Raw genomic sequence first — 14872 nt, forward strand, 5'->3', positions numbered from 1 at the left:
ATTATCGTATGAATTGTGAGAAATATACCCCGTATGCAGGTGCTGCTGGAATTCTTAGCAATGGAAAATTCACAACTGGAAAGCTGAAATCATCTCTTTTGTCGTAAAGTTGTGTTTTCAACCGACCCTCATTGTCAATTTCTAGATGAAACAGCTTCTATATTTCTGAATATTTACAGCATTTGATATAAAGGAGCCTTACTTTCATGAAGGACTTATATTATGTATATTGCACTCGATGATCTGTTGCCTTTTTTATCACTCTGACAGTTTTCCAAGCAGTTAAACACTGAAGAAAAGGGGGTGTTCTCCGTTTGGTAATGTGGGATAATAAAACAAATCAGTCAAGTCCATTTGCAGTGTGGCTAATCTACGGAAAGGTCACTGACACACTTTGTGAGCAGGAGAACTTACCTAGATACAAAAACTTGAAGGGGTCAAAATTTATTCATTATTTAACAGTATCGATTTATATTTTCTCTACCGGTTCAACAATGTTTGCACATACCCTTTAAACATATTGTAAATTTGTTCTTCTCTTGAACATATACGAAAAATTTGCCAGTGAATTAAAGGTGATACAGGTCGATCAATCTTTTAGTTTATATAAACTTTACTGCATAATTTCAATCTCAAAGGCTTAACAATACTGAATTTACCGCATGCATTTTATCTGATACTTATTTTATCATAAATAAATAATACTTTAGATCATTATACAGTCACCGTTATCGTTTCAGGCGTCAATTGGTCTATACTTTGCAGAAATATCAAAATATGTTAAAAATTAAATATTTAATTGGGTCAGATAAATGCTTGATCACATTTTGAACATTTGTGTAAGGTTTTAAATTTTCACAACTTTTGACCGTGAGTATATTCTTGATCATAAAAGAAACCTGCATTGTCAAAATCAGAATCTTGAGCACAGCAATTGGTACCGTAAATGTGATGAAATCAACATTACTTAACAATAATAGTTTTTTTTAGTATTATAAACTTGAATTGCTTTATAATTTAGGAATCAGTTAGACCAGATGTTTGGGCAACGTATGAACTAGACAAATTCTGGAAGCGCACCAAATCATCTCATCTAGCATGGAGATATGTAGGAACTAAATCAGGTGTTATGCGTGCCTATCCAGGTGTATCATTAGAGAAAACATATGATCACAAAAAACGAGCATGGTAAGTGATAATCAGCGAGGACTTTTCTACATAAAAGTGTTTACTAGAAGGACTGCTTCATACCTTGATCTTTTCCTCAATATCGACGCAGATGGACGACTTCACACTAAAATCTATGATAAACGGGACGATTTCAACTTCCCAATTATCAATTTCCCATTTCTCAGCAGTAACATACCCTCTACCCCTTCGTATGGTAAAATTGAGAATGGAAATGGGGAATGTGTCAAAGAGACAACAACCCGACCAAATAAAAAACAACAGCAGAGGGTCACCAACAGGTCTTCAATGTAGCGAGAAATTTCCGCACCCGGAGGCGTCCTTCAGCTGGCCCCTAAACAAATATATACTAGTCCAGTGATAATGAACGCCATACTAATTTCCAAATTGTACACAAGAAACTAAAATTAAAATAATACAAGACTAACAAAGGCCAGAGGCTCCTGACTTGGGACAGGCGCAAAAATGCGGCGGGGTTAAACATGTTTGTGAGATCTCAACCCTCTCCCTATACCTCTAACCAATGTAGTAAAGTAAACGCATAACAATACGCACATTAAAATTCAGTTCAAGAGAAATCCGAGTCTGATGTCAGAAGATGTAACCAAAGAAAATAAACAAAATGACAATAATACATAAATAACAACAGACTACTAGCAGTTAACTGACATGCCAGCTCCAGACTTCAATTAAACTGACTGAAAGATTATGATTTCATCATATGAACATCAGACACAATCCTTCCCGTTAGGGGTTTAATATCATACCATCATAACATATATGAGAAGAACATAACCCGTGTCATGCCAACAACTGTTTTTAAAAAAAAATAATGTGTTTAGTTCCGATGCAAAGACCTTATCAGTGACTCAATATTAACGCCAAAATATGCAATCTTTAATGACTTGACAACAGTATCGTAATTATATCCCTTCTTAATAAGTCTATTCAAAGGTTTTGTAAGTTTCTGAGGTGAATACTGACACCTTTGTGCTTTATAAAGAATATTACCATAAAAAATTGGATGTGAAATACCTGAACGTATTAGAAGTCTGCATGTTGAGCTATATTGACGAATGATGTCTTTATACCGATGATAAAATTTGGTAAATGTTTTGACTAGTTTGTGATATCGAAAACCCTGGTGTAATAATTTTTCAGTAATACATAAATTTCTCTCGTTAAAATCTAAAACATTGTTACATACACGAGCGAATCGTACAAGTTGAGATATATAAACACCGTGTTTACATATCACAATTGATACGTTATTCTCGTGCATGTTCACACTATACGGACTTCATATACAGAAGTGTGCTCCTTACACAGAAACTGCTTCAACAAAGTTATGAGGAGGACAGATTAAAATTGACACTCCGTAAATTTTATGGACACCATCACGAATTAGTTGATCCATACGATGTGTCTTTGACCAAAATAGCTAAGGACATTTTTACCACATGGTAGATTGTGGTTTGTCATTACGTCGTCTAATCTTTTAATTAACGAACGTGATTTATTCCCGATTGTGACTGTTTTGCTGAGTGTGAATTCGCATTACTATAAGACGTGTTACGGTACTTATCTATCCCAAATTCATGTATTTAGTTTGATGTTATATTTGTAATTTTCTTCATGTGTTATGGTAAAGAAAATTAATCACCACCTTCATATATAAGTTTTGAATTTGTTCAACGTAATCTGTACGATATTATGATTGTAGTTAGATTCAAAACAAACCGGACATATATATATATATATATATATAATACAGTTAATTGCTATTAATTAGTATTGCAATTTGCATTGTGTTTAAATGTAATATCAGTATTTAGTTCTATTATAATTTTAAATCAATCCTATTTCTATCTTATTTTTGAGATATAGTTTTTCAAATGTGACGTCATTTTCGTGCTGTTTCAGAAATTCAAATGTCTGCGTGACGTAATTTTTGTGCTTTTTTACTTATTCGTATGTGACGTCATTTTATGAATTTTTGCTTTGAGGCCTGGACCAAGTCGGGTGTGTCTATTTTCTGTGTTGGTCTTCAATGTATTATGTATTCGGGTTTGTTTTCTGTAATTAGTTAAGACGTCAGTGTTATCATGTAAATCTTTTATATTCATTTGATAAAATTTACTGTTTGCAATAGCATAAATTGTTCTAAATAATAAGGATGTTATTATCACAAGCAGAAAACCCTAGCCGTATTTGGCACAACCTTTTTCATGTATTTGGTTTTGATGTTATATTGGTTCTTCTCATCAGATTGTGTCTAATGCTTAGTACGTTGCTATGTGTGTTACATTTGAATGTTGTGTCGTTGTTCTTTCTTATATTTAATGCGTTTCCCACAGTTTTAGTTTGTTTTCCAAGATTTTGTTTTTTGTCCATAGATTTACGAGTTTTGAACAACGCTATACTACTGTTGCCTTTATTTACAACGCAAAATACGAGTATTATAAAAAATAAAGATGTGGTATGATTGCCAATGAGATAACTCTCCACAAGAGACTAAATGACACAGATATTAACAACTATAGGTCACTGTACGGCCTTCAAACCAGTACCGCATAGTCTGCTGTAAAAGGCTCATATTATTAGACCATTTGCTTAACACTAATACTGAGAAAACAGTACGTAGATACTTTTAGCTTGAAACAACCACGTCAATAATGTCCAAATGACCAAATGTTGATCTCCCGTATAAAGCTTTTAGTACATTTAAGAAAATTGATTATTTTTCATTTTGCTTCCTACGTAAACTAGAAAAAACCCACATCTGAATTGGTATTCGCCTGAGTACGCGTCAATCTGAAACAGAATAACAATATCTGTAAGAATAAGACCTAAAATAAGTCTTTTATTTGTAATGTATAGGCAATTACTGGATGCGAAAAAAACATTAGATTATTATTTCTAATTGACGTAGTTTTGTTAAATGTTAAATTGTCACGAGAAAAAAAGAGTAACATGTTGTGTTGAACGATTCATTACGCATTGTTTCTTTTTCTTTTTTTTTACCGTATAATTTTCTTATAGATATCGAGAACTGTCTTTATTTGCCTAATGGTGTGTTTTAAATTTTTAGGTTTAGACAAACCGTTGCACATCCCGAAACAATGTTTGTCACTCCGCCATATGATGACGCTTGGGGTTCAGGGATTTTGATTTCTCTTGAGCATACAATATACAAAAGAAAGTAAGATGTTTCAGTCTGTATACTCCACTACTAAAATTATAGACCTTTTAAAGTTAAAACATACAATTCGTCTGAATTTTATGTACCTAGCTATACATATATGGCATGCTATGCCTGCAACTTTTCCAGATGCACAGGTTTGTCTATACTCATAGTAAATTTTAAGTTTAAAACGCAGCCAATATAGCCAAAAGCTCCACATAAACCAAAAGAATTATATATATATTACTGAAACATTATTTTTATCAGTTAGACAAGGTTCGTTTACTGTATATTTAAAGTGGTACACGTTCAAACTTACGAAGTGAATATTAATCAATGTTTCCAAAAAGAAGAAGACATAAGAAAGAAGAAAAAACTTGTATGTATAAGAAGCACTAGATGCTCATTACGTGACTGTGGTACATAATATGGCGATGCTGTGTTTAACGGCAATGTTGTAAATCGGAAATATCTAACCTAATCAAACATCTAACTTGTATTTTCTTTTTCGAGTCAATGTGGCTTTCATTGTATGATATCACCAAGAATGCATATATTTCTGTCAATATAAAGAAATTTGAAATCCTACTATTATTTCAAGAAAATAACAGGCGAATTGAGAATTCAAAGTTTAAACTTTTCAGGCTTATGGAAATACACAAATAGAAAAAAGTGAATAATATATTTCTGACATGGCATCCAAAAATGTATACTTTATATATATATATATGAAATGAAATATAATTTTGAAAGATTCCACACTTTTTTTATTGTTTGCACTCTGTTAATGTGGGTGTTGCGGCCAAACAGTTTAATTTGGCAATGCTCGTTTGGCTTCTTAACATTTTTTTTTATCTTAGCGTCACTGGGGAATTTTATATATGTAGACGAAAGGCGCGTCTGGCGTATCAAAGAATAAGCCTGGTACCTTTGGTAACTTTTCTTTCTTTCTGTTATCTAGTTCAAAACAAGTAACAGCTGTTGTAGGAACAGATTTTCCACTACAATATTTTAGCTGGTTTATTGAACAGGTATACCCATCGTGTCTTTCACAATACAGGTAATTATTTTTTATGTCCCTTTTATGGGTATTATGTTGTGTTTTTTTTTGGTCTGAGCGTCCGTTTGTTTGGCCATTCGTCTGCCTGTCCCTCTTCAGGTTAACGTTTTTGATCAAGGTATAGTTTTTGATAAAGTTTAAGTCAAATCAACTCTATACTTTGTACACATGTTCCCTATGATATAATCTTTCTAATTTTAATGCCAAATTAGAGTTTTAACATCAATAGCACTGTCCACTGAACATAGAAAATGATATTTCCAATTGGGCATTCGTGTACTGAGACACATTTTTTGTTTCAAAATCTATTGAATGATTAAGTAGATTAACAATATTATGTTTTTGCGTGCTAGTTAGTATTCTTCATGGACAAAGTACATCTATGTATTGATCTTCTAACCTGCAAGTTAATATCCAACAGATATCTATATATTGATCTTCTAACATGCAAGTTAATATCCAACAGATATCTATATATTGATCTTCTAACATGCAAGTTAATATCCAACAGATATCTATATATTGCTCTTCTAACATGCAAGTTAATATCCAACAGATATCTATATATTTGTCTTCTAACATGCAAGTTGATATCCAACAGATATCTATATATTTGTCTTCTAACATGCAAGTTAATATCCAACAGATATCTATATATTTGTCTTCTAACATGCAAGTTAATATCCAACAGATATCTATATATTGCTCTTCTAACATGCAAGTTAATATCCAACAGATATCTATATATTGATCTTCTAACATGCAAGTTAATATCCAACAGATATCTATATATTTGTGTTGCAAAAATGTTATTTCTTCCTTGCCCTTAATAACTTTTATAATTTAATATGCCGTCAATTATCTCCAGGGAAACACATCTGATTATTCGAATACGTTATACGAACGATGAAGAGTTTATTAAACTTAAAAGTACCAAAACCCGTTCAAGGAATCGGAGATATGTATGAAGCAGATGCATACCTAAATTCCTATTTATTTTCAAAAATTTAGAGCTGATTTGAAAAAAAAGTATTCTTATTTTGATTTATAATCCGAATAATGTTTTTTTTAACATGCTGTATGCTGTCATATATGTTATTTGTCGTGTCATAACTGCTATGATTTATTGACAGTTTATCATATATTCAATTTTGCATACAAATCTCATACACCAACAACAATGAAATCACACAGTAAATATCTAAATCTAAATATTATTAAGTTATGATATTGCTTCAGAGAGTTCAACAGAATCTTTTAAATGAAGCGTGTTTAAAGCATTTCTTTCAAAATGCAAACAGTATATCGTGTTAAAAATCTTTAAAATAGCTTTGTTAATGTATGTTTAGATGTATCATTATTGAAGACAGTGGATTTATAGTAATGCATCCAACATTTAAGGAAAGCACAAACAAAGAAAAGTTCCTGAAATTTATTCATATTACAGTTCAGGTATGCTTGATTTTCAAATATCTGAATACTTTGGAACTGAACAGAAAATTTGAGTTTTTAGATATAAGTCCCTTTACAATTGGAAAATAAAAAGCTCAAACACATTGAAATAGAGATGTATTTATTCTTTAAATTAGTTTTTTCGACATCATTTGCAGTTTAAAATTTAGATTTTCTTCCATTCTTTTCTGCGCTCAACAAAAGACCTAATGAAAGAAATTACCATCTATAGGTCACCATACGACCTTCAACATTGAGCAAAATCTATACCGCATAGTCCGCTATTAAATGCTTCGACAATTCAAACAAGAAAACTAACGCCCTCATTTATCTAAAAATCAATGAACAAAAAACAAATTTGTAACACATCAACAAACGACAACCACTGATTTACAGGCTCCTGACTTGGGACAGGCATATACATACATAATGTGGCGGGGTTTAAGCCTCCCCTAACCTAGGACAGTGGTGTAAGAGTACTATGTATGGACGTATTTTCATTTTAATCTGTTTTTTGATAACCAATACAGATAAAACAAATAGTTGTAAAATAAACTAAACAAAACAAGTTTACTACTTGAAATATGTATGAACTCTAAGGAATAAACTATTGTAACAATACAAATGTCTACATCTTTAGACTCTTTAACAGATTTTTGATAAAAAAAAAATATACTGTATATGTATGTCATTGTGTGATGCTAAGACAAATATGTATATTCATAGATAAACCGGATACATTTTCGTCATTTGTTCCGTTAGATTTAAAAACGGTTTCAATAGCCAAAATTAATTAAAAAAATTGAGACAACAGTTTTACGAGTAATTATTGATTATTTAAAACCAATTTGTTATGTGTTTGATCAATGATATAACAGATTTGACTAAACAGCATTTACTAAGAAAATTTAAACGTATAATTACCTGTTTCTATTTTTTTTGTGGAAAACGCAGTAAAACCTTTATTGTCTTCTCCTGCTTTTGTGTCTGTGTTATAATTTGAAATCCATAATCCATCTTTACCTTACAATAGAGAACGAACATGTGTATCACATAAAAACTCATGACATATATAAGAATTGTGGTACGGCAAACACGGGTTTCGTCGAAAGCTGGGTTCAAACCATAACAGTTGGACTGCAAAATAAATAAGAGTTGTAAATAGTTATCAAAGGTACCAGGATTATAATTTAGTACGCCATCCGCGCGTTTCGTCTACACAAGACCCATCAGTGACGCTCATATGAAAATATTTATAAAGCCAAACAAGTACAAAGTTGAAGAGCATTTAGGATCCAAAATTTCAAAAGGTTGTACCAAATGCGGCTAAGGGAATCTATGCCTGGGATAATAAAATCCTAAGTTTTTCGAAAATTCAAAGTTTTGTAAACAGGAAATTTATAAAAATGACCACATTATTGATATTTATGTCAACACCGAAATGTTGACTACTGGGCTGGTGATACCCTCGGGGACGAAACGTCCACCAGCAGTGGCATCGACCCTAAAATAGGGGCGAAGGATACCAGAGAGACAGTCGAACTCATAATTGAAAAAAAAATGACTAAGCCATGGCTAAAAAAAACAAGAAAAAACCCGACAGACAAATAAATAATAGTACACAAGTAACAACATAGAAAAATAAAGAATAAGCAACACGAATCCCACAAAAAACTAGGGGTTACCTCAAGTTCTCCGGAAGGGTAGGGAGATCCTGCTCCTCATGTGGCACCAGTCTTGTTGCCTATGTTATAACGAATCCGGTAGATAATCTATTTCGGTAGGTCACATTGGAAAAAAGGAAGGGTATTGTAGTAACGACAAAAGGAACATATCCGATATCAAATGTGAAATGGTTATTCCATAACGGTCAACCTACTCGTGATTACGTCGGTAAAATTTACGAAGGGATGATTTCAACTTCACCATTTGAAACTTTTGGTTTAATAGCTTTTTTGTTAGCAGCAACCTTTATCCAGGAAATCATGATAAGAAATACAAGCCCAGGAATATCGTATTAATTGGGGGATATATACTTCGTGTTCTAGCGCTGCTGGAATGTTGCTACATAGAATGGAAAGTTCACAATTGGAATTATCGTTTTTGTAAAACACAAACACACAAAAGATTATGTCAAATATATTTAACGCTATCTATGCTTTGAAGTATAAAAACTACATACTCCACCATTATTTTTAATTGCAATTAAATTTATCACCTTTTAGGAACCTGCTCTAACAAAATCTTTGATAAAAGAGGGAGTTTTACATAAACAAGAATGTCAGGATATAGCAGCAAATAAAGAAAGGCGTTCCTTTAGGGTAAGATTTCAAATGAATTTACTAGTTGAATGCATATTGTGTAACCGAATAACAAAGTAGTTTAAAAAAATCATGCGAATATACAAAGCGTTCAATGCGAAACAATTGGCAAATGCTTTTCTTGGATGCATGTGGATTACATTTGTACCTAACTAACATGTAATCAGTATTTCAATGTAAATTGAATATAAAGGACCCTCAACAACGTGGCGTTAAAAAACTTCATATTAAGAGATGAATTATAGTGTAAGTATCAAATATAGAGCTTCTAATTCATTTACTATTTATTAGATATGCAACGTGTATTATTAGATTTGAACTCTCGCATTAATATGCAGTAAAACTATTACCAAATGTTTTGTTTAACTAAAAGACTAATATTTAAGATTTTACAGTGGTTGGTTCAGTTGTTCGTCTTTGAGAATTTTGTACTGCGAATATCAACTTATGTTTGCAAATAAAATTAACTTGAACATATATTCCATACAAAAAACATTCCGTGTTACCGACAAAACGTAACAATTGTTCGCAGAAACTAAATGCTGCTAAAAATTGAAACGTATATATTGTAAATGTATCTTCGTTATCAAACTGTATATAAACTTACTTCCTATTTTAATAGGTGACAATGCCAACAGGGCATCGAGGTGGATTAGGATTTACAGAAACAAACAACGATTTTGAAATTAGACCGATTCCAGAAACGAACATTTTTATTATTCGACAGAAAGAAACTGCAAACACTGATTGTTCCTGCGTATGTATACATTGTCATTTCATTTTCATTGAATTTTCTTTACAAACATTTCACTATGTTTTCATGACTTGAAAATTTGATATATTTTGGTTGACTGCCAACAATGTTTAAATGCCACTTTTATAATTACATGAATTCAAAAAAGAGAAACAAAAATCCAAGGCTATTCGAAAATCAGAATTTAGTAAAGGTAGACAACTCCAACAGAACAGAAAATCAAACAACAACAGAAAATCATTACACAAAAAAACAATCGATTACAGTTTCAAATGCCAGGGAATAAACTTAGATGCTTCGGGAAAGTTTTGAAGTTCTTATTCAACATGTCCAAGGTCAACTTCGGTGTTAAGATCACAATGGAATACTTAATAACCGCGGTTGATAGTTTCTACAATTAGTGTATTTCTGTACTCATCTGTGGCAGTGATATTCAATAACTAGTCAGCAAATCATAATACACATTAGAAGAGATCACTATTTACTTGTTAAAAGAGGAGCAACAGATACCAGAGGCACAGTCAAATTCATAGATTGAAAATTAACTTACAACGCCATGGCTAAAAAATAATAAGACCAACAGACAACTAATAGTAATACAGACGACAACATATAAAACTAAAGACAAAGCAACACTTACAACAGGGTCGATCTCAGGTGCTCCGTCAGGGTTAGCATGTTCTACATTTGGCACAATTCGTGTTGTTTAGGTTATTACAACTTTGGTAATTAATCGATGTCAGTTGTGGTGTATTTATGTTTATATAAATTTGACGGAAATATATATTTCGAGTAGAGTTTTTAACAAAGACGATAAATATAAATATTTCAATTGAATATCTAAATCATTTTAATTACAGGATAAACAGATAGTTCCAAATGCGAGAGAGTGTGGACAATGTGATTGTCTCTGTTATAACACTATATCGTATCAATTTTGTTTAAACGTTTACAATGTGTAAGTTTTAACTTTTGAAGAAAAAAAATCTAGTAATCTGAAATTTATAGTTTGAAATTATACTAGATGTACAGGTGTCATCAGACGCATGTTAGTCAATAAAATGTAAACAAATCTTAATTCTGTGAACTTTAAATGACTGTTGTTGGCTTGTCCTTGTTAATGTTGTTTATTTTGGGAAGATGTTTAGAAATAATTTGATTAGAAACGCTCGGATCCGTACATGGAAACCAATTGAATGAGCTGGAAATTAAAGATAGCTAGCTTAAAAATCTCCAAACCTAAAATGAATTAAAAACACATTTCCTATTTACATTCATTGGGAAGCTCCAAGCCATATTAGGAACATTCAAACCAAAACATTGGAAATATGGGGATGTATAGATTGTAGAAACGATAGGAACTATGGGGCAAAAGGTAAAGAAAGAGATCTTATACAACCGCGGGGTTTTAACAAACAAAAAAGGAATTTTAGAAATTATTGATTAACATCTTGGTAGTAAAGTATTTACCTATGTCTGTTCTTATTTTAGCTTATCTAGTTTCCCATGTAGTGCGTCTATACCAGATACTTCTGGAAAAAGCGAGCCTGACGATTTGACAAGATTAAACACATGCTTCAATCCAAAGTGTCATGAAAAACAGGATATAACGTATGTTACTGTATATGACTTATATTTTAATCCTGGTACTTTTGATAACTATTTACACCACTGGGTCGATGCAACTGCTGGTGGACGTTTCGTCCCCGAGGGTATCACCAGCCCAGTAGTCAGCACCGGTGTTGATATGAATATCAATTATATGGTCATTTTTATAAATTTTCTGTTTACAAAACTTTGAATTTTTCGAATAACTAAGGATTTTCTTACCCCAGGAGTAGATTACCTTAGCCGTATTTGGCACAACTTTTTGGAATTTTGGATCCTCAATGCTCTTCAACTTTGTATTTATTTGGATTTTTGAACTATTTTGATCTGAGCGTCAATGATGAGTCTTATGTAGACGAAACGCGCGTCTGGCGTATAAAATTATAATCCTGGTACTTTTGATAACTATTTACTAACAATTTGGGGTGTTTTCAAATTATTCCCGGTGTACTGAGTAAACGAAAATATGAGGAGAAAAGGAAAACAGTTAAAGGTCGTCAAAAAAGACAGTAAATATTACAGATGTACAATTTTATCTGCGACAAGTCTTTCGCCTGTGTATATCATTATTAATTTTAAACAAAAAAATACAAATGATCTAGAAGGTTAGCTTTTCAATTTTTGGTAAGAGTGTTTGCGTTGCTCAATATGTAGTTTTGTATATTGTATTGTTGAGTTGGTATCTTTTACATATTTTGTTATTCAGTTTGAATCAAACATATGCACGTTACTCATCTTTGCGTCTGTTTTAACAGTAGTAAATTGTGTCCGGCTATTTACATGCTTCATGTACGCTTAGTTGTAGCCTATACAAAACAGTTTAAACGGAGGAAATTCGTATTGGTGGTTTTTTTTTTAATGAATGTTGTAAATGCATTTGTCTTTTGATTGTTTCTGATTAATTTTTAAAGATATTGCATCCATTTTAACCAATTTCTGGACCAATATTTTTATTTCCTTTTGTTTCAGAAAATGTTTCAGTGAAGCCGAGTGTGGATGGTGTGAATTTACTGATGAAGGAAGTGAACTTGATCCTAAATGTTGCCGACTTAAAGAAGATTGTTCTTTTGGGAAAACAAAATCCACAAACAGAGACACATGTAAAGGTAAATGCATATATAAATCTTATTCTCGATCTTTTCACATTTATAACACCTCATGTTCATTTAAATGTTACCTGCAATATTTCAACATTACTACCATTAAAAGGATTTTCGTATGAAAAAAGATAATATCAATCGATAAAACAATTGAAATTAAGAATTTTGCAATAATAAAAATGCATTTAAACTCGTAGATATACTATAATACTAGTACGTCCATGGTAACAAACGTGGCCTGCGTTATCCTTACAAGTACATATAAGGTGATCACTTTAAATCGAGGACAATCATAAGTTTGGAAAAAGAACATAACTAAGCTACGTCAAAGGGAATATATCCAAAACTAGTTATGACACACATATTAAGGTGGTACCTAACACCTAAACTAAAATTAATTTGGCTCGTTTAATTTGGTTTCAATTTTGACAAAGTATTTAGTTTGACCCTTTGACAAAAATATAAAAATTTATTTTGATCATTGAAAAGCTTAATATTCCCTTAACAACACAACTTTATTAAAATGTTCTGCTGATTTTACAGAGTTATATTCCTGTAGTGTTAGGTACAACCAAGGGAAATTTGGTCATGATGCTTTCCTAACTTGTAGTTTAACTTTGCGGATGATTCAGTAGATATATTTGAAAACTGAACCTTAATTGTAATATCGAGGCAATTGAGAAGAAAATTATAGGCATGTACATACTGTTTAAGCTCAAAAGTGTACACTCCATTAACAGGAATTAGTAAAATTTCGTAGCGAACAATAAAAATAAATCACAATAAAAATATTCAAACCCAGCCTATTATTCCTCACCAAAGTCAATTTTGTTTATAACAGTTTGCTTCTTAATCAACGTTCAATGTCCTTACCTATTAAAACGCAAAGTATGAAATAAAAAAAATGTGACTAAATTATTTAATAAACAATCATAAAGATGATGATACCCTTCTTTTCCTTTTTTCTACAGAACGACTGTATGTAAAGGAATTGTTTGCGTTATAATAAATAAACAACTATGAGAGAGTACCTATAGAAATGCATATATAAATAAATGGTGAAAGATAAATCACAAAAAAACATGTTTTTGTTTGTTATGAAAACAGTTAGCCTGCTTTTTTTATGTTCAAAAAGAAAAGTTTTATTGAAGGTTGCTCCTTCATGTTTTGGTTGTTGCTACATGTAAACCTAAATTTAAAAGGTACTTCTTTTTTAAAGCATCTTTTGTTTCAACCAATAAGATAACAAACATGTAGCGTATATGGATGAACAAAATATTATACTTTCAAATTGTTTATGCTTTGTACACTTGATGTCGAATTCAGAATATATGTATTGTCTTGTATTTTTCTAGCACCTGTTTCACCTGGTGCAAACAACAACCCATCTGATTCCCCACCATCAACCGACACAACATCTCTTGTCGGTGGATTAGCTGCCTTAGCAGCTATATTAGTAACATTGATTGGAATTGGTACTGTTTATTGCATCAGAAGAAATAAACTGTGTGATGGGCAATATAAAGACAATGATCCTTACATTGATGCATGTCATGTGGATGATGGTACTGGGTCAGGGGTGTTCGAAAACGACGGTATGTCCTGCTCCAGTAGTAACGATTCGTCAAACTACACGAGGACAAATCCGTGTCAACATCAAGTACCTGAAAATAACTATACGGATACAACGTTTAATCACGTGGGATGATGAAATATGGTGTATATATTTGATATAGAAGAATATTTATTGAAATTGTGATATGTTTTACATATGAGATGAATATTATAATTCAAGGTTCAAATTTGTAAAATGAACAAGACGTATGGTTTTATTTGATTTTAATGTACTAAAAAATTGTTTCTTTATAATCACTGTTAATAATGACTGTTACACTTTCTGTTTGATGAATATTCTCTAAGATATACAGCATAACCTGCCTAATCCAACACCTGAGTATTCCAATATCATATGTTAACGGACACATTTGCATGGTCTCAAAATAGGCTTTTCCTAGCAGAAACAAAACCTAAGTATTCCGACACCTTGAATAATCCGACATTTTGTTCTGGTCCCCGAGTGTGTCGGATTAAGCAAGTTCCACTGTATTGTGCTAGAAAGCAAATAAAAAATGAAATAATATATACACTCTATATAGTACAGCTGTATTCTCTGAAATACAGTTCTTTTGTTTGGCACATATTTTA

General features: G+C 31.9%; 1 protein-coding gene across 1 annotated transcript in view; it reads left to right on the forward strand.

Annotated features, from left to right (window-relative positions):
- The window catches only part of LOC139526889 (VWFA and cache domain-containing protein 1-like), a 50034-nt gene extending 35469 nt beyond the window's left edge, over positions 1-14565 (forward strand). The window contains exons 15-24 of the mRNA XM_071322036.1: positions 1022-1188; positions 4280-4390; positions 5334-5432; positions 6782-6884; positions 9110-9205; positions 9828-9962; positions 10820-10917; positions 11451-11570; positions 12537-12673; positions 14023-14565. Coding sequence (XP_071178137.1) covers positions 1022-1188; positions 4280-4390; positions 5334-5432; positions 6782-6884; positions 9110-9205; positions 9828-9962; positions 10820-10917; positions 11451-11570; positions 12537-12673; positions 14023-14375 — 1419 coding nt within the window. The 3' untranslated portion in view covers positions 14376-14565. The remainder of the gene's footprint in view (positions 1-1021; positions 1189-4279; positions 4391-5333; positions 5433-6781; positions 6885-9109; positions 9206-9827; positions 9963-10819; positions 10918-11450; positions 11571-12536; positions 12674-14022) is intronic.
- Positions 14566-14872: the final 307 nt, after the last annotated feature.

Source organism: Mytilus edulis, chromosome 6 (genome assembly GCF_963676685.1).
Source record: "Mytilus edulis chromosome 6, xbMytEdul2.2, whole genome shotgun sequence".
NCBI classification, from domain to species: domain Eukaryota; kingdom Metazoa; phylum Mollusca; class Bivalvia; order Mytilida; family Mytilidae; genus Mytilus; species Mytilus edulis.